General features: G+C 57.3%; 1 protein-coding gene across 3 annotated transcripts in view; it reads right to left on the bottom strand.

Moving 5' to 3' along the window:
• The window catches only part of PHF2 (PHD finger protein 2), an 89,827-nt gene that overhangs the window by 62,028 nt on the left and 7,137 nt on the right, over nt 1–20,662 (bottom strand). Inside the window, exon 1 of one of the 3 annotated variants that reach the window (XM_064578969.1) lies at nt 20,377–20,578. The exons of 1 other annotated variant lie outside the window; for it this stretch is intronic. In XM_064578969.1, coding sequence (XP_064435039.1) covers nt 20,377–20,474 — 98 coding nt within the window. In that variant the 5' untranslated portion in view covers nt 20,475–20,578. Of the gene's footprint in view, nt 1–20,376; nt 20,579–20,662 lie in introns of those variants that run through there. One more of the 3 variants, XM_064578970.1, reaches the window with a different exon arrangement.

Genomic DNA, 20,662 nt, shown 5'->3' with positions numbered 1-20,662 from the left:
AACAAATTTAAAAGAAACTGTTTAAAAGATACAGTCACACCACAATGGAATTAGACTAGAAATCAATAACAAAATGGTATCTGGAAAACTCTAAAACACTTGGAAATTAAATGACACACTTCTAAATGACACAGATCCAAAGAAGTTGGAGGAGAAATCTTAAAATATTTCTAACTAAATGGAAATGAAATAGTTATCAAGATTTGTGGGATGCACTGAAAGCAGTGCTTAGAGCGTCATTTATACCACTGAATGCATATGTTACAAAAGAACATCTAAAACCAATCATCTCCACTTCCACCTGAGGAAACTAGAAAAAGAAAAGAAAATCCAAAGTAAGCAGAACACATAATGAAAATTAGAGCAGAAATCAATGAAATTGAAGACAGCAAATAAATAGAGAAAAGTCAAGGAAAGCAAAAGAAGATCCTTTGAAAAAATCAGTACACTGATATGCCTCTATATAAGTTAACAGAGAAAGAGAGAAGACATAAATTACTAATATCAGAAATGAGAGAGGGGCCATCACTACAGATCCCACAAACATTAAAAGCACAGTAAAGGAATATTATGAACAACTCTATGCCCACACATTTAATAACCTGGATGAAAAAAAAATCTAGTCCTTCAAAGATTCAATCTACTGAAAACTCACACAAGGAGAGATAATCTAATTAGTATACATCTATAAAAGAAACTGAATCAATAATTAATAAATTTCCAAAACAGAAAGTACCAAGCCCAATGGGTTCACCGATGAATTTTACCAAATATTTAAGAAAGTTATTATACCAATTTTCTATAATTTCTTCCAGGAATTAAAAGTAGAGGAAATACTTCCTAACTCATTTTATGAGGCCAGCATTACCTTAATACCAAAGCCAAACAAATGTATTATAAGAAAGGAAAATTGCAGACCAATATCTCTCATAAACATAGAAGCAAAAAATTCTTCTACAAAACATTAGGAAATCGGGGCACCTGGGTGGCTTGGTGGGTTAAGCATCTGCCTTCGGCTCAGGTCATGATCCCAGGGTCCTGGGATCGAGCCCCACATCTGGCTCCCTGCTCTGCGGGGAGCCTACTTCACCCTCTCCCCTCTGTTAGTGCTCTCTCTCTCTTGCTATCTCTATCTCCCAAATAAATGAATAAAATCTTTAAAAAAAATAGAAGCAAATCAAATTTAATAGTGTATTAAAAAAATTATACACCACGACCAATAGTGATTGATTCCAGGTATGCAAGCCTGGTTCAATACTCAAAAATCAATTAATGCAATCCACCACCACGTAAGCAGGGTAGAGAAGAAAAATAATATGATCATATCCATAGGTGCAAAAAAAAGTATTTGACAAAATCCAACATTCCTTCATGATAAAAATTCACAGCAAACTAGAAACAGAGGGCAACTCCCTCTACTCCCTCCCTCTCTTTGTTCTAAAGAGCAAAGCTCTACAAAACTTATAGCTAACACTATACTTAATATGAGAAACTAGATGTTTTTCCAGTAAGATCAGGAACAAGACAAGGATGTCCACTCTCACCATTCCTATTTAACATTGTATTGGAAGCCGTAGCTAATGAAATAAGATAGGAAAAGGGGGAAAAAAGATATGCAGATTGGGAAGGAAGAAATAAAACTGTCTTTGTTTGCAGATGACATGAGTATCTATGCAGGAAATCCCAAGCAATCAACAAAAGAACTCCTGGAGCCATAAGTGATCATAGCAAGTTTGTAGGATACAAGGTTAATACACAAAAGTAAATTGCTTACTCACACACCAGCAATGAACATTGGAATTTGAAATTAAAAAACACATACCATTTACGTTAACATTCAAAAATATGAAATATTCAGATATAAATCTAACAAAATACGTGCGAGATCTTCATGAGGAGAACTACAAAACTGATGAAAGAAATCACGGAACTAAATAAATGGAGCGGTGTTCCATGTTCATGGACAGGAAAACTCAATATTGTCAAGATGTCAGCTCTTCCCAACTTCATCTGTAGATCCAATGTGATTCCAATTAAAATTCCAATCAAGGGGCACCTGGGTGGTTCAGTTGGTTAAACGTCTGCCTTTGGCTCAGGTCGTGATCCCAGCATCCTGGGATCAAGCCCCGCAGCGGGGAGCCTGCTTCTCCCTCTGCTGCTCCCCCTGCTTGTGCTCTCTCTCTCTCTCCCTATGTCAAATAAATAAATAAAATCTTTAAAAAAATAAAATAAAAATAAATAAAATTCCATGAATGTCAACAAACTGATTCTGAAATTTGTATGGAGAGATAAAGACCCAGAACAGCCAACACAAAATTGAAGGAAAAGAACAAAGCTGGAGGACTGACACTACCCAACTTCAAGACTTACTAGAAAGCTACAGTAATCAAGACAGTGGGGTTTTGATGAGAGAATAGACAAACAGATCAATGTAAAAGAATGGAGAGCCCAGAAATAAACCCCCATAAATACAGTCGAGTGACCTCTGACAAAGGAGCAAAGGCAGTGCAATGGAGGAAGATGGTGCCAGAACAACTGGACATACACATGCAAACACGCACACACATGTACACACACTGGAAATGGACATTCCCATGCACACTCACACGCATGCACACACACTGGAACAAGCATGTCCCATGCACACTCACATGCAAGCACACACAAAGAATGAAAACATAGATCTAACAGCTTTACAAAAATTAACTCAAATGAATCCTAGACCTAAATGTAAAATGCAAAACGACCAATCTCCTAGAAAATGACACAGGAGAAAATCTGAGTGTGCTGATGCCTTTTTAGGTACAAACACCAAAGACATGATCCATGAAGGAAAAATTTCTTCTGAAATTTTTTTAAACTTCTGCTCCGTGAAAGACACTTTTAAGTGAATGAAAAAATAAGCCACAGACTAAGCCAAAATCTTGGCAAAACATATACCTGGTAAATGACTAGTATACACACAGCGATAAGAAAACTAACAACCCAATTTAAAAATGGGCAAAGGATCTACAGACACCTCACCAGAGAAGACATACGGGTGGCAGATAAGCGCATGAGAAGATGCTCCACATCCCGCGTCATCAGGGAAATGCAAATTATAACAAGATTCCACTGCACGCCTACGACAACGGCCAAAATCCAGGGCACTGACAAGACCAACTGCTGGCGAGGACTCGGAGTGGCAAGAGCCCAGTCATGGCTGCAGGGAACGCAGACCCACGCTGCGGCTTCGTACGAGACCAAACACACTCGAAGCACCTGCGTGGCTGGGTCGGTGAAGCGTCTGCTGTTGGCTCAGGTCATGATCTCGGGGTCCTGGGATTGAGCCCTGCATCGGGCTCCCTGCTCAGCTGAGAGTCTGCTTCTCCCTCTCCGTCGGCCCCGCCCCCTGCTCGTGCTCTCTCACGCGCTCTCAAATAAATAAATAAAATCTTAACAACAAAACTAAACACACTGTTACCATTGGATCCACCAAGCAAACCCTAGGTGTTGACCCAAATGAGCTAAAAACTTAACTCTACACAAAATCCGGCACGTGGATGTTTACAGCAGCTTTATTCATAATCGCCAAAACTTGGAAGCATCCAAGGCGTCCTTCAGTGGGTGGTGGACAAATAAACTGTGGTCCATCCAGACGAGGAAACATTACTCAGCACTAAAAAGAAATGCGCTATTAATTCATGAGAAGATGTGGAGGAACCTTAAATGCACATCACTAAGTGAAAGAAGCCAACCTGAAAAGCCTGCATGATTCCAACTGTATGACATTCTGGGAAAGAAAACCATGGAGCCAGTGAAAAAATGCTGCCAGGGGTTGGGGGACAGGGAGGGACGAAGAGGCAAAGCACAGAGGATTTCTAGGGAGTGAAAGTACTCTGTATAACATCACCTTCAAATCCCACAGGACACACACAGCAAGAGTGAAGCCCAAAGTCGACCGTGGACTTGTCACGAAGGACAACGCATCGGTCCAGGCTCATTAGTCGTGCAGACGTACCGCACCTGGGCAAGGCGTGCGCAACAGGCCGCAGGTGCTGAAGGGTTATGCGGGACCCTCCGCACTTTCCTCTCCATCTTCCTGTAATCCAAAACCACTCTAAAAGTCTATTTTTTTTAATCAGAAAGGAAAAGTTCCACACATGTCGTTGAGAATCATGAGGGCTCTTGTGCTGGAGAAAAGCTGCCAAAACAGGAAAACCGTATGATGGGAACGCTAATAAAGCCTACGGCAACAACATCTGTCACAGATACACTTGAAGCAAGTACATGACGAGCACGCGGAGGGAGGGGCGGGCACGAGAGGCCCAAGCGGTCGGGAGGCTCAGTGCCACTCAACTTCAGAACCTCGCAGACACAGAGAAACGCCGGGCTTGAAAGTAAGGCCTCCTGCTCTCCCACAAGCCCACCCCGCCCCAGGATTCCTGGACATCTCAGCCGCCCACCGCCGCCCACCATCCACCTCTTGGTCTGATCCCTGGAGCACCATCTGCCTTCTCCCACCTCGGAGGGCTCTCCTCATCTCGAGGTCCTCCCCTCAGGGCTCCCACGCCCCCACATCTGCTCCCTTGGTCAGGGCTGGGGTGTCCTCCCAGTCAGCAGAAATGTCCCCTTGGCCAGTGGGTGTCCAGGTGGACCATGAACAGCCAGGCAGAGTCCTGTGAATCCTGTGCGTGCAGGCCAGCCCACCCTGGACCCGGCCATGTGTCGCTGGGGCCCATCAGGACCACAACCAGCCGAGGGCTGGGGATCCAGAGGTGGCCGGCCTGCAGCCTGCAGCCTGCAGGTGCGGACTAACGAGGTGACTGGAGCTGGGCTCAAAGTTGGGCGCGTGTGCCGGGCCCACGCGCAGCCCCCTGGCGAGGCCGCCTGAGGGGCGTTCCTGCAGGACCAGGACAGGCTCCAGGAGAAGGCCGGCCTGAGGGCGGGGAAGGCTTCCTTCTCCGGGCAGGTGTGCAGGTAAGGGTGGGCTGGACAAAGGTGCAGAGTCCTGGCCCAGGACAGGCCGGCAGGGACTCAGGGAGCACCCCACATGCCCCAGCTCAGGCTGCGGTTGCCACTTGAGTCTGTGGATTATGGGGGCATCCCAGGCCCCAGAAGGTAGGCCCTGCAGGCGAACCTCTAGCAGCGGGAGCAGTCCCCAGAAGCTGAGGTGACGGCTGGCCTGGGGAAGCCGAAGTGACAGTCCATGACGTCAGCTGTGTGGACAGGAGGAATCCAGCATCAGCAGCATTCGGGGGGGGGGGGTCATGGCCCCTCAAAAACACCTACAGGACACACTGTGTCCACTGCCCGTAAATGCTCAGCTAGGAGCCAACTGTCCCTACCCTTCGCTGGCCAGCCAAGCACCGACAGGCCCGGTGGGGGGTAGGCAGGTATGCAGAGCTGGGCTGGGCCCCCCCTTTGCCAGGTGACCCAGGGCACCAACGCCGTCGGTGGGGAAGCAGCAGACCTGGGCATCCGTACCCACTCGGCTCCCTTCCTCGGCTCCCTTCCCACATCTGCGCCCCCACCAGTCCACACGACACGGGGGTTCCCTCCCTGATGAAGAAGCCCAGGCTCTGGGGCATCTAGGAGGCTCTGTCCCCCAGGCCCCACCAGTCTTTCCCAGCACTACAGCACCTGAGCGGAAGCATCGCGGGACGAGAGCCACCCAAGGAGCCTGGGACCCAAACCCTCTCCGCTGAGACTCTGCCTCAAACACACGCTCCCAAGAATGTAGGACAACGTTTCCCGGTGCTTCTGGGGACACCAGGGCCCACACAGGAGGCCTGATGGGGGCTACCACCAACCAAGGGACTCCTGGGCAGCATGACCTGGAAATCTGAGGCCAGGGGAAAACGGGAAATGATCGCAACCTGGGGACACGTCTCTGGCTATGCGTCCTGCAGGCCGGGTCCAGGGCAGCCCCACGGGTGGGGGTGCACTGCTGGGCCTCATTCCCCACGAGGCTGCAGGAGGCTGGACTGGTGGAAGCCTCCCCGCAGTCCCTCCATCTCCGCAACTGTGGCCACGGGCCAGACCCCGAAGGCCTTGTCGGGCAGGCACGGAAGCCAGGCGGCCCAGGCTGGCTGCGGGCACTGCGCTGGAACGGGACTGCGAGCCCGCGAGCTCGGGCTCGGGCGGGAGGGGCACTGGGGGGCCGTCCCAGAGCACCCCACCCCCGGGAAGTGACACTGAGGGGCAGGTGCGCCACAGACCACGCTCCCCAGCTCAAATTTCCAAACTGAGGAGATGATCTCTCTCCCTCTTTCCCGAGGGAAAGGAGAACTAAGCCCTCAGCGCGTCACAGAGCCATCTCAGAGAACACAAAGTCCTTTTAAATGACCGCGGGGGCGGGGGCACTCACAGTCAGCGACAGAAATGATCAGACAAACCTGCAAACACAAGAACGTCTGGAAATGAACAAGGACACTAAAATCTAAAACTCCACAGGCAACAAATTAGACACATTTGTTTAATACTGCCGTTCACAGAGGGTGGACCAGAGTCTTCTGGAATGCACACACAGCACACTGTAGAGCTGCTCGGGGGACGTGGAGAGGGGCCTCAGCCAGCTCCACTCCCGGAGGTGCAGGCTGGGCAAGACGCCCGAAAGAGGGAGCTCGAGACGCGCTCGGTGCACCTCCCACCACGTGCGTTAACCAGGCCCCGGGTCCCATCACCCGAGAGCCCAGCGCCTGGACGGCCCAGGACACGAAGTCCCTTCCCCCCACAGAAGCAGCATGTGGGCCTCGCTCACGCCCTCCCCACGTGCTGTGCTGGGCTCCCCGGGCACAGCCCCACCCTCTGGGTCCTCTCAGGGCCAGGCAGACCCTCCTGCCAGCACACAGCGACCCCTCAGAAGTGCCAAGCAGGGGCGCCTGGCGGCTCAGTCGTTAAGCGTCTGCCTTCGGCTCAGGTCATGATCCCGGGGTCCTGGGATAGAGTCCCGCACCGGGCTCCTTGCTCAGTGGGGAGTCTGCTTCTCTCTCTCCCTCTGCTGCTCCCCCTGCTTGTGCTCTCTCTCTCTCTGACAAATAAATAAATAAAAATCTTTAAAAAATAAGTAAAAAATAAAAGAATTAAAAAAAAAAATGCCAAGCAACCCCAAACACGGACTCTGTATGTCCAGAGTTGGCTACTTTCTCCTTTACCACATCAGCACCCTGAAGACTCACGGGACCCTCCTTTGTGCGTGAAGGGTGGGCCCCCTCCCAGACTGCCGGGGTGCACGCCTTGGTGCGGTGCAGGGAAGGTGAGGTGCAGGCCAACCATCAGCCGCCCGCAAACAGCGAGCACGGCGCTCCCCTTGCTGGGCTGTGGACACCACTCTCCTCGCCCCACCACCGCTTGCTCACTTGCAATTAGTGTGAACGGGCCTGGGTCCCTCTGGGGTACGCTGCTAGGAGGGGCCCGCTCTGGGGGTGCACGGCCATCTCCAGCCAGGCCAGCACCGCCTGACCCTGCCCATCACTGCACTGGGCCTGAGCACGGGCCCACCCTCCCCTTGGGAGCCCCTGCAGGGCACGGGGACAGATGTGTGACAACCGAGGTGTCCAACAGTGTCCGCCCACCGAGGCCTACGCTGAGGGGTGAACCGGCTACAGAACAACCCGTACGAAGAACACGCACAGTAAAACCAGCTTCCAAGGGCACAAGTGCGAACACACAACAAAGATGGGGGGCTCATGACCCCCGGTGCTGTGGGGGCAGGGCGAGGCCAACAGGACGGCACCAGATGCAGCTTCCCAGGGACATACCCTCCTGTGTCACCTGGACGTGACCCTAAGCCCCCTGCACAGGGGCCGCTGCCCTGGGCGTCTCCTGGGCTCCGGTGGCCGAGCCGCCCGAACACCCCCAGAGCACACTGGGCAGCATCCTCAAGAGGCCACCTGGGCAGCCTCGGGCCATGAAACAAGCCTGACACCTGAGCACCAGACATGCCGGCGCAAGGGGGGCCCTGCGCTGGACGGCCCGAGGAAGCACAGCTCCTCTCAACCCGTTAACACGCTGGCACGCTTCCTTTAGGCGTGTTTTGTTTTAACTAACGCACACCAACTCTGACTCGCACTTTTTGTTCCATTGAAAGTCACAGCGGAAACCCTTCCCTGTGAACCCACTGCTGAACCCGCCGCTTCCTGCGCAAACACCGGGGTCCCCTTCGCCTGACGGCCTGGGGTCCTTCATATATTACATCAGCGTTCAAAACGTCTCTCTACATTTCTGAAACCTGCCCCAGTGGACTTTTAGCAGATGTTCAAATAAAGGGCACGGTCCCTTTAAGAATCAGAAGCAGGTTTTGGAGCGTCTACTCCAGCAGTTTCTAGGGAAACCTGGTGCAGATGCAGAGCAGATGCCTCTGTCGGGAGCTCTGGGAATTGCAGCCCTCTGTCCCCTAAAGCCCTCAGAGACCCGCAAGGGGGCTGGGAAGACAAGTCTGACCAGAGAGCAAAAGCAGTCAAGGTCATATTAACAGAAACAGGACTCCAGAGCAAGGGAGGTGAGGCCCGGTCCTCAGTCCCCACCGCACCCCTGGGGGCAGCAGCCTGGAGGGTGTGTGGGGTGGCCCTGGTGGCCAGCTCTGTGCTTGACAGCAGGGAGCAGCCCTCAAGTGACGGGTGGCATGGTCCCCAGGGCTGCTGCATCTGAAGGAGCAGAAACCAGTGCACCCGGAGGTCCTGTCCCACTGGAACATCCCAGGATCTGTTCTTTGCCGTTTGTTTTTAACCACACGTGACAAGAAAAGCAAAGACTGGGATATGGAAACCTGGAGGGCCTTGACCCAGAACCCCCAGCGAACCCCCAGCAGCCACGACTGGCTGTGGGGCCTGGAGCAGGGACGACCCACCACAGGTGCCTCAGCAGCGGCCAGTGCGGCCGGCGGCCGGGAGCTCAGGGGGGACACGGGCTCCAGGACGGGCAGGGGCAGACCGATGGCACGGCGGGAGAACACCCTGGGCAGATAGGACAGCGCGCCCTCCACACAGGAGTGAGGCGCACTGCCTTCCAGACCGGACTGACCCCGACAGAAAGGGTCAGGCAACGCTGGCCCGGAGAGTAGGGGGATCTGCACACGGCACCCGCCCGTGTTACAATCCGCAGCACTGTCTGTACCCTTCGACCCTTCCCTCCGTCATGGAACTTGTCCGACAGGCGCGGCCGCACAGGGCAGCTGACTGTAGACGCCAGGACGTTCCCTGAGCAAAGCTGGGGGAGCTCAAGGCGAGAAGCAAGCTGAAGGTCAACCAGGAGGCCGGCGGACGGGGCACAGACAGGCCGAGCCCGCGAGGCCGGAGCGCGAGAAGCAGCGTCCGGGGCGCCTGTGGACGGAGGGGCGGGGGGTGGCGGTGCGTCCCGCACAGACGGGAGTCCCGCTCGCGTCCTCAAGAAGCTGGAACCTGGCTGGTTTCATGACACGCTCTCCGTTTCAAAGCACCACGGGCTAGTGTTGCATTTGCAAATCCAACCCCTTGACCATTTTTTTTTAAGATTTTATTTATTTGGGACAGAGAGAATGAGATAGAGAGAGCACGAGAGGGGGGAGGGTCAGAGGGAGAAGCAGACCCCCCGCCGAGCAGGGAGCCCGATGCGGGACTCGATCCCGGGACTCCGGGATCACGACCCGAGCCGGAGGCAGTCGCCCAACCGACTGAGCCACCCAGGCGCCCCGCCTTGACCATTTCTAAATAAATAAAAGCAGGCATTCCCTATCACGGTAAATAAATGTAAGAGAAGTCAGAAGCTCCGACTCCCACCTGAGGAAGTTCAGCTGCCGCCCGCCGGCCCCCCGGGCACGCGTGTGCCCCAGCGCGTCTCCACACCTGGAGGCAGGCACCCCGGACGGGCACAGAGGCCGGAGTGGTGCCCCCCACGCGCGCGGCTCAACGAGCAGGGCCTGCCCCGCGCGCTCAGAGCCTCCCCCGCACACACCCTTTCTCCAGATGGGCCCTGTCTGGGTCAGTTTCCAGTATTTAGAGTCTTCTCTCAGCCTGACCCCAGCTCCGCCTGCCTCCTGCTCCAAGCCTTCACCCCACGCTGGAGGCGGGACCACAGGGCGCCCTCCCGGCCCACCAACACCCGCAGACCGGCCTACAGGGGCTCGTGGCCGTGGCGCAGGGAGAATTGCTGGGAGCAGCAGGGAACACGGGTGGACAGGGCAGGCGGGCAGGCAGGCCCCTGCCGCGGTCCGCAGCCCGCCCCAGACCGCCGCCAGGGGCCCCTGAGGTCGATGCTGCCGGTCACTGCTGGCACTGCCCTCCGGGAACCCAGAGATTTTACAGTCCGGGAGGGGCGACGGGAGGGGCCCAGCGCTCGCCCGCCGGCCGCGGTCGGGCACAAAGCACCTGTCCTCGGAGGCAGGAGCCAGGTGAAAGGCCCTCGGAGCCCCAGCCCCGCACCCAGCTGCTGAGACGTGGCACCGCCCGTAGACGCGAGGTCATGCCTCGGCCTCACGCACGCCCGCCCCGGGCGGGTGACTCACACTTCCACCTCGGCATCCCAGGCCTGGGCCCGAAACACACACGTCTGATCCCGGCACCACACGCAGGCAGCACAGACGGCGGGGGCCCAGGCCGCCGGGGGGCGCCGGAGAGCCCCACACCCGCACCCACGCGCCAGGCCACCAGGCGCCCTGGAGAGCCCGTGCCCGCACCCACGCCAGGCCGCCAGGGGGCGCTGGAGAGCCCGTGCCCGCACCCACGCCAGGCCGCCAGGGGGCGCTGGAGAGCCCCACCCGCACCCGCGCGCCAGGCCGCCGGGGGGCGCCGGAGAGCCCCACACCCGCACCCACGCGCCAGGCCGCCGGGGGGCACTGGAGAGCCCCACACCCGCACCCGCGCGCCAGGCCGCCGGGGGGGGGGGGGGGGCGCTGGAGAGTCCCGTGCCCGCACCCACGCCAGGCCGCCAGGGGGCGCTGGAGAGCCCGTGCCAGCACCCGCATCAGGCTGCTGCTGCGGGTGGCGCTGGAGAGCCTGCGCCTGCACCCACACAAGGCTGGGGCCCGCTCCACGAGCATCCAGACTGGGATCAAAGGGTCACCACCCCTCCCCCATTCCTCCCCCAAGGCTCCCCTCCCTCCTCTCAGAGCCCCCCATCTCCCCCCAGGAACTCACCCCCCATCTCTCCCCCCTCCCTCCCCACCAGGACTCCCCCCACCCCTGCAGCTGGTCTCTGATCTATCCCCCTCTTGCCCCTACATCCACTGCCTGCAGCACTAGAACAGAATCTGGTTAACTAGATGGACACTAGAGAACATCCCGCTCTGTCCTGAGCCTACTGAGCTGAGAATAAAATGGGAACTCCCACCCCTGGCCCATATCCCAGGGCACCTCCCCACCCATCTCCCCTCCCACGCAGGGTACTCTGGGTGGCCTCTGACCAGCACCCAACTGCCCCAGCACGAGGGTGCCCAGCACTGCCTGCAGGGCCTAGAACAGAGCCCGGGGCCTGAGGTGCCCACTGGTGAGCTGACAGCTGCCTCGTTTGGCAGGCGAGGAGCCACCCCAGCGCCCGGCGCCGCCAGCGTCTGAAACCCGGGAATCCTCACTGCCTACAGCACAAAACCAGCGTGGCTTTCACTGGTCGGAGTGGAGAGGGGGCTGGGTGACCCACGGCTGCCGGCCCTCTCCCAGCCAGACTCGCCTAAGCAGACCCAGGTCCAGCGCCCTCAGGACTGGGAGAACAAGGGACCACAGTCAGGAAGTGCCCGGGGCTGGGTGCAAACCAGTGGCAGAAAACGCCCTCACCTCCTGGGTGTCCCTGTTGTCACAAGCCTCACTCCAAAACAGCTGGGGATATCAGCACAGGGTGCCCGACTGTCGGGAAAGACACTCCACCAACGGCAACCAATCCTGGAGCTTCCAGGCTCCGAGAGAAGGCTCCAACGTGGCCCCATGTTGCCCCCTCCCGGAAGGTCTGGGAGCTCTCAGGAAGCCCCACCACGCCCTCCCCAGCCCTGTTCATTCAGGAGGCAGACCACATCAGGCTACAGTTTCTGGATTTTTCCAGGATGCCAAGTGTCACGCTGCAGGACCCCCGGCTTCAGTCACTCCTGCAGGGAAATGGGGCCTGAACCCCCGAATCCATGTCCTCTCTCCAGCTGGTGGCAGGTCAGCCCAGGAAGATGGTGAGTGGGGCCTGGACAGGAAGGGCCCTGTGTCTCCAGGGATGTGCTACCATTGCCTGGAAGCACTTTCTCGAGGCCCTCCCGCTCAGCCCAGCTTCCCGAGATCCAAACCCAGACTATGCCTTAACAGGGTGCCCAAGGGGAAGCAAAACGAGGGCCAAAGCAGGCAAGTGACAAGAAGCGCTCTAAGTATCGGAGTTCCCGTCATCAGGCTAGGTGAACTCTGGTCTGGGACTGCCGGCCACAGTGGGGTGGGGGATCCGAGCCGCAGACTGGTCCCAGGGCACTCTCCAGGCACCATCTGGACGCTCACACTTGTCCACGCTATGTTAGGCACAAGAAGGAATGAGGGCCACCTTGTATCTCCGTGTGAAGCAGAAAACAGTACCCCACTTGGAGGACCCAGTCCTGGTGCATATGGCCAGAGACCATGGCCAAAGCTTCCTGGGGAAGCTGGACACCCCATCATAAACTCATGGTTCAGTCAACAGCCCAGGCTACTGTCCCAGGGGCTCATTCACTGTCCTCATGCCCCCATTCAGCCCAGGGAGCAGTGCTGAGCCATGCTGCAGGCTCATGTCCCTGGGCCTGTCCACCTTCTGGGGTCCTGGACAGCACCCCCGTCTCTGGGGGCACAGTGCTGCTGTCCCGCCCATCATGTTGTGGAGTCAACCTCAGTGAGCTGATCTCTCACGCCTTGGTTGGCTCCCCTCCCAATCAGCGCTGCCCATCATCACAACTCTGGAGGCACTGGGAAGGTCAGCAAGGCTGCGTGCAGCGCAACCCAGCAGCAGGCCGCAACCCGCCCCACTATGGCTTCCTCAAAGGGGAGGCCAAAGGAGGTGGAGACCTGCATGGGGCCCCACGTAAGTGTATGGAAAACGCCAGGATGTGACAGAGGTGAGGCCCAACAAACACGGTTATAAAGGACAGCACCCACCCCATGTGTGTGGACACATGGGCACAAAACGTCCACGGGCATGCTGCTACGTGTGCGCACGCCCCAGCACACGCATGAACACCTGTGTCCTGCACACGCCTTGTTCTGATCATCCAGTCGCTAAAAGGTGATTTCTTTAAAAAAGGGGTAAAAGTACCAGCAATGAACGATCCAAAAAGTAAGTTACAGAAATGATCCCACTTACCATTGCACCCAAAGGAATAAAATACGTAGCAATAAACTTAACAAAGGAATGAAGGATTTACAAAATACCGCTGAAAGAAATCAAAGACCGAAATCTAAATAAGTGGAAAGACACCCCGAGCTCAGGGATCAGAACACGTAATACCGTTCAGATGTCAGCACCACCCACAGCAAGCAATCTACAGATTCAATGCAATCCCTGTCCAAACCCCAACAGCCCCTGCCCAAGAAACCGAGGCCAATCCTTAAATTCCTATGGAACTGCCAGGAGTCCTGAGAAGCTGAAACAGTATTTTAAAAAGAACAAAGCTGGAGGTCTTGCACCTCCTGGCTTCAAAGCCTACCACAAAGCTGCCGTTGCCAACACAGCGTGGCTCTGGCGTAAGGAAAGACACACAGACCACAGAATGGAACAGGGTCCAGAAGACGTGTACGAGGTCAAATGGTTTTCAACAAGGCTGCCGAGACTTTCAACAGGGAAAGAACAGTCTTCTAAGCAAGAGGTACTGGGACAACTGGATGTCCGCTTGCAAACAAATGCAGGTGACCCCTACCTCAAATCATATAAAAATTAACTAAAGCAAAAACCAAATAGAAGAGCTAAAGTTCTAAAACTCTAAGAAGAAATCAAAGGGGCCAATCTTTGTGACCTTGGATTTGACGCTGGATTCTTAGATGTGACACCAAAAGCACAAGCATAGAAGAAAAAACATAAAATTGGACGTCACCAAGATTAAGACTTTGGTGCATCCACGGACATTACCACAAAAGTGAAAAGACAGCTCCCAGAATGGGAAAATACTGGCAAATCGTGTAACTGGTAAGTGTTCAAAACATATAAAACAGTCTTAAAATTCAACAATAAAAAGACGAATAACCCAATTTAAATATGGGCAAAGTGTTTCAACAGACATTTCTCTCACGACGGCAAACAAAGGGACGACGAGCGCATGAAACCACACTCGACATCATCAGCCATTAGGAAAATGTGTATCAAAACGATAATGAGATTCTACTTCACAGCCGTCCGGAGGCCTGTGATTTAGAAAGTGGGGAATAACAGGTGTTAGCAAAGATGAAGCGGTATCAGACGGCTCCCACGTCGGCGGCAGGAACGCGGAGCGGTGCGGCCGCTGTGGGAACCGGCTGTGGTCACTTCAACAGTTAAGCACAGAATAACCACAAGACACAGTAATTCCCCAAAGAAACGAAAAGCGGTCTTCAGACAAATATTTATACCCGAGTGTTCACAGCACCACTACCGACAGTGGCCATGACGGGAAAACCCCCAAGCCCATAGACTGGTGAACGGGTAAACGGACACGGTCTGTCCGCCGGACAACATCCGTGAAGCTCGGACACCTGCCACAGCACGGAGGCACCGAAAAACCATGCTGAGTGCTGGAAGCCACACAGGTTCCATAATAGGGCCATTTGCAGGAAATGTTCAGAACAGTGAAATCCACCGGGACAGAGCAAACACGGGGACAGCTGTCCAGGGCTGCAGGGCGTGGGGGGTGCGGAGCTGCTGATTAAAGGGTTCGGAGTCTTCTTCCTGGGTGACGAAAACGTTTGGGAACCAGACAGAGGTGACGGCTGTGCAACATTCTGAACACACTAGATATCATAAACCACGCACTTTACAATACTCATGGTCATGATGTGTGACTTTCACTCCCAATTAAAAAAAAAAAAAAGACAAAAGGCTGGTTTCTCCACTAGCCTGGACAAACACCACAAGGACCTTCAGTCCTTATGTTCTGCGCTCAAAGCCAGTCACTGGCTGGAATCCCGTGTTTTTTTGCCGATGACCACGCACACTGGGGGGAAGTGGACAGACTCTACACCAGGGTTAGGGCCTGCTCCCACACCAAGCCGAAGAGCTGAGCACCAAGGCGGACAGGAAAGAAGACGGAGCGAGAGGGAGAGGCGTAGAGGCAGAGACAGGGCCCCGAGCAGGGCCGGTGGGGCGCCGGGCACACCTGGGACCCGGGCTGCCGCGAAGAGCCCAGCTTGCCCACCTGGCAGCACGAGTGACTCCCTGCTGCAAAGACCTTTCCTTCCGTGCGGGTCTGCGGAACCACGGACACGAACGGGGCTGTCAGTGCCTGTTTGCTCGGGCCCTCGAGCCAGAGGAACCCAAGCTGAACATGCGCACCTTCCGGGCGTGAGGAGCCAAGTCCCCCTCTCTGCTTGAAGTGAGAGGACGAGGTGGCCGGCCCCACGACCAGCCAGGCCACTGCGGGAACAACGAGGAGAACGAAGCCTGACGCCAGAGAGCAGCCCAAGGTTGCGGGGGGGGCTGCAGCCACATCGGCCAGTTAGAAGCCAACTGAGGGCTTTGCTCTTCCCACACCAGGAATTTTAGGAGCTGGATTCTCCCAGCACAACCCCATTTCCTGGCCGACACTTGCCCTCAATCCCCTCGTTCTTTTGGGATACAGCCCCGCCACATGGCCAGGCGCCATGAGCACAGAGGCGAGGGGATGGCCCCAGAGGACAGGGTGCCGAGATGGGCACTTGGCCCAGTCTCAGGCCATCTGCAGCCAGGCCTGAGCCCAGGCGACCCCGACTAACGCCGGCCGCGGGGCAGAGGCTCACACCAAGCACACTTCCAGTAAAAGCAAACATTCTGGCACTCTCGATGAGCCCGACTCCGAGTCTAAGGACCGAGGGACAGGGGCCTCCTCTCTGCCTTCTAGACGCCGGCAGGACGTCGCCCCCACCTGCTCACAGCTTCTTAAACTCATGCACTGAGAAGTCCTTGTTCCAGGATGATTAACTGTCTTGCCCGCAAACCCGTCAAACACACCTCGATTCCATCTCCTCCCATATTCAGGAATCCCTGGTTCAAGGACTTAACAGCCCCCTCCAGTTGTGGGGGCTATAACATCGGCCCTGGTGGGCCCTCCCTTCCCTCCAAGCACACATATTCCACGGGCCAACAGGGCCAGCCTGGAGCTCTGCTCAATGTCACCCGGCACCATGGGGCCGAGGACCCCGGCCGGCTCTGCCCCAAGAAGCTTATGGCTGGGTGGGACGGGGGTCATGGCAAGAGCCCACAAAAGCCAACCAGTCCTGGGAAGGGGAGCCCAGAGACAGGGCCCCCCTGCGAGGAGGAGCCCAGACAGACAGACAAGCAGGAATTAGAGATCCACACCAGAACTCACCCCAGCCCCACCCCCACCATGCCCACCATCTCTCCCCTGGGGACCGGCTCCTGGCCCCGCCCTTGTCCCCATGACAGCAGAGGAACCCTATCAAATTCCCCCTTCACTCCTGGGCTCAGAGAGCCAGCGAGGCTCCCCCTCCTGGATATACCAAAGGCCTAAGGCCGTTGCTGACGGGCCTCCTTGCCCCACGCCTGGTCCTGCCCCCACGGGGCTCCCTCAGGACTGGGACAGGGCCCCCCAGGCTGGCACCGAGCTCCTCATGTGCAAGCCTGACTCTGGTCGAAGAAACCCCACAGGAGGAGATGGATCTGCCTTGTGAGCCCAGGAACCTCTGCACCCCACACACAACGCATACCCAGAAACATTTACCAAGAAGTCAGTGAAACTTCTGTCGCCGAAGCGTTCGCACCGCACCTCCAGCTTCCCAGCTCCTTAAAATCAATTTTACCGATTACGCCTCCAAAGCCCCTTGGAATCGACAGAACAGGCGACTGAAAGGGGACCACGAAGCTTTGGGGTGTCTGATACTTGAACAGAATCATTCCCGTTGCCCAGAGACAGGGACTCTTCACACCTGGGTGGTGACAAGGCGAGACGCTGGGTCATTCCCTACAGCGACCGGCCCCAGCAGCCACACGCCTCACTGCAGGCCGGGGTCAGGACGCACGGGGTCTGGTGAAAGACACAGGCCACCCACTGCCTGGCCTACCCAGGAGGAGAAAGGCCCCCAGTGCCATGGCTGCCACACCTGCCTAGCAGACACACAGACAAGACGGTTCGCGAGGTGGCCGGCCACAAACTCCATCCCTCCCCAGTCAAAGCCAGCTTCCGAGGCAATGTACCCGGTGCGGGTGAAGGCCGGGTGGGCTGACAAGGTGCCCCAGCCCCAGGAGATGGGGGGCCACGCGGGCTCCTGCCTTCCTGGCTGACCGCACTTCCAGCCCAGTCCAGCAGAGAGGCCTCCCTGGGGAACGCCAGGACAGCAGCTCAGGGTGCCCGGGGCTTCCTGCAGAGGCAAACACACCCTGGGAGCAGGCTCTGCCCCTAGAATGGGGCTGCCCCAACCACGCCCTGGCCTGGGGACACTGCTGCAGTCCTCCCAGCAAAGTCGGGGCCGCTGTGAGTGTGGGTAACCAGAGAGACCCTTCCCAGTCCTCCCAAAATAAGGTGCCCTGGAGAGACGTGAGGGATCACAGGTGGGACAAGACGGAGCCCGTTATTTTAACAGTTATGTTTATTTTTACAGGTACTGTCTGTAGCGAGTTCCACTAATGTGCTATTTCAGGGTATGATACGAAGTTTCCTTCTAAAAGAAATATTCAGGAGACTGAAATGCACCATGGGGTCCTGGAACAGAAAAAGGGCAGCACAGGGAAAACCTAGCTAAATAACCTGCTAGGGCCTACGGTTTGGTTAACAGCCCTGCCCCCATGTTTTTGCCTCAGTTTCCATGCTTGTAGCATGGTCTGGGGAGGTGCTAACTTCAGAGGAGGCAGGGTGACGCCTACAGGAACACAACCATTTTTGTAACTCTTCAAGTCCAAAATTCTCTAAAATAAAAAGTTATAAAGTATTTAAACTTTAAAAAAATGAGTCGAGGGGGTGCCTGGGAGGCTCAGTCGGTTAAGCGTCCAACTCTTGATTTTTGGCTCAGGTCATGAGTTCAAGCCCCATGTCAGGCTCCGCACTGGGCATGGAGCCTGCTTAGGATTCCCCTCACCCCCTCCCTCTCTCTGAAAACAATAAAATAAAATACAATAAAATACAATAAAATACAATAAAATACAATAAAATACAATAAAATACAATAAAATAAAATACAATAAAATAAAATAAAATAAAATAAATAAAATAAAATAAAACGATAAAATAATAAAATAAAATAAAATAAAATAAAGCAGAACAAAATAAAGTAAAATAGTCGAGCTGCTGAACACAAAGTAAACGAGAGTACAGGGGGACGTGGATCTGGAAAGTCTGGGTCAGCCAGAAATACCTGGAGACGGGGCAGCACAGGGATCATCACACCTTCCCATTACAGAAGAGGGGTCCATGCAGGGGTGGGGAGGGAGGGCCACACATGGCCCAGGCCCAAGCCCTGACCCTGTGTGCCCCATCTCGGCACCTGCCCTGAGCCATCTGGGAAAGCTACAGTCTCAGGGCTCACTCCTGCAAGGGGCCCTTGATTAGATGCACAGAAAATGTGCCCACGGAGGGGGAAAAACACAGCCCCTTGCAGACCCCAGGGCCACCCCATGTGGGTGGAAATGAATCTGGGCTGATGAAATGACCTGTGCCTACGTTGGATCAAATCAAAGACCTCCACTGAGAACTGAGAAATAAAGAGATAAGGCTTACCCAAACGTACCTCTCCCCAACTCTGCCCTGGCCAGTCCAGCAGACGCCGCCCACCAGGCACGCCAGCCCTCAGCCCCTCTCCCCTGCCTGCCCTTCACACCAAGTCTCAAAGTCCGGTTCAGACCTCACCTGCCTTCCCAACCCAGTGGAGGGGGCCCCTGGGCAGCCCAAGGTCCTCCCAGGCCTTCCCCAAACCTGGGCACCCAGGGAGCTCAGCAGGCCCCGGGTGGGGTGGGGGAAGAAGGGGAGGACCCCCCACATGCAGGGCGCTCGGGGTCAGCTTGCCATCACCTCTGGAACTGAGCAGCCCTGAAGGATCAGACGGCAGCTCTCACCCTTGGCCCGGCCATGCACTTCCATTCCAGCAGGCGCTGGGGGTGGGTGCGCAGCTGCACTGTTTGGAGGGTCCTGCGTTCAGGTGCGGCCCCCCACCCCCACCCCGGGGCTCTGCAGCCTTGGGCATCCACAGGCAGGAAGGCAGCCCGGCAGGCCCAGGGGATTTCAGGAGATGTCCCTGCCCGGAGCAGTCCCATCCCTCCTCACGGGGTCCCTGTCACCAGCACTGAGCTGGGACCCCGCCTGGCACTGACCCAGCTGAGCAGCTCCTGTCCCATTGGGCTGCCTGGGTCCCCAACATGGGAACTCTTCAGATGAGCGGGAGGTTCTCCTCTGGGGACTGGGGACCACCCAGCAGCACACACCAGCACCCACCACCTGCTGGCGCTGGGTCCGAGGGGCAGCCACGGAGGGCACACAGCCCTGGCCGGCCCCTGGCCCCCCGTCCTGCCCCGGCCCCAACACGTGAGAACCTGTTGGAGCAGTCTGGGCACCGCGGGCACCTCCTCTTCCTCCTTCCCATTTACTTCTGGGTGGGAAGGGGCCTCGCTTTGAAAACTGGGCACAGGGCCAGGTCGCAGCCGCGGGCCAGGGCCCGGCTCTACCTCCCCACCCCACGGCCCCCAGAGGGCATAAGGTCAAGTGCAACCCGGGGCGTCCCTGTCTGGAGCGGGGGGGGCCGGGGCACCATGCCGGCAACAACACCCCCACCCCCACCAACGCCGTTCCGTCACCCACCTCCGCGGGCGGAGAGGGAGGGGAGGTGAGGGGCGGGGGGGCGGGGGGCCGGCCGGGGCCCCCACCCCACCCGGCCCGGCCCGCGTCCCGGGGCTCGGGGGCCGCGGCGGAGGGTGGGCGCGCCGGCCGCCCCCCCGGCCGGGCCCGCCGGCGTCCGGGCCGCCGCTCGCGCCTCTCCCGGGCCCGCGCGGGGAAAGTTCCTGCAACTTCGCGGGGGAGGCGGCGGGCCGGGCCTGGGCCTGGAGCCGGCCTCCCCGCGGCCCCGCTGTCAGCCGCCCGGCCCGCGGCGCCCCAACTTGCCGGCGCGGCCCCCGGGCCCGCTTTGTGCGCCGCGCGAGGGGCGCCCGCCCCGGCCCCGGCCCCCGCCCCGGGCACAAAAGGGCGCGCGGCCGGCGGCCGGCGGCGGCGGCGGGGGCCTGCGGCGGGCGCGCACCGGGGCCGGGGCCGGGGCACGGCTGGGGGGGCGCGGGCGGCCGCGGGGCGGCCGGGGCCGGGGCCGGGGCCGCGGGCCGCGCGCTCACCTGCCGTGGAACCAGTCCTTGCAGGCGTCGCACTCGATCATGAAGCGGGTAACGTCGTAGGGGAGCCGGCACACGCAGTACACGGGCACCGTCGCCATGTTCGCGCGCCGCCCGCCCGCCCTCGGCCCGCGCTGCGCTCCGGGTCGGGCCGGGCGGGCCGGGCGGGCCGGGCGGGGGGCCGCGCCGGGCCGGGGCCGGGACGGGGCCGGGGGCGCACGACAGCCCGCGCGCACCCGGCCGGCGCGTCCACACAAAGCGGGGCGCGCGGAGCAGGGCCGCGCCGGGA

This window comes from Mirounga angustirostris, unplaced genomic scaffold (assembly GCF_029215605.1).
Source record: "Mirounga angustirostris isolate CCGP_5_RB_7025 unplaced genomic scaffold, mMirAng1.0.hap1 SCAF_15, whole genome shotgun sequence".
Lineage (NCBI taxonomy): Eukaryota > Metazoa > Chordata > Mammalia > Carnivora > Phocidae > Mirounga > Mirounga angustirostris.
The sequence above is the reverse complement of the archived record's forward strand: the minus strand, read 5'-3'. Positions and strand labels throughout refer to the sequence as shown.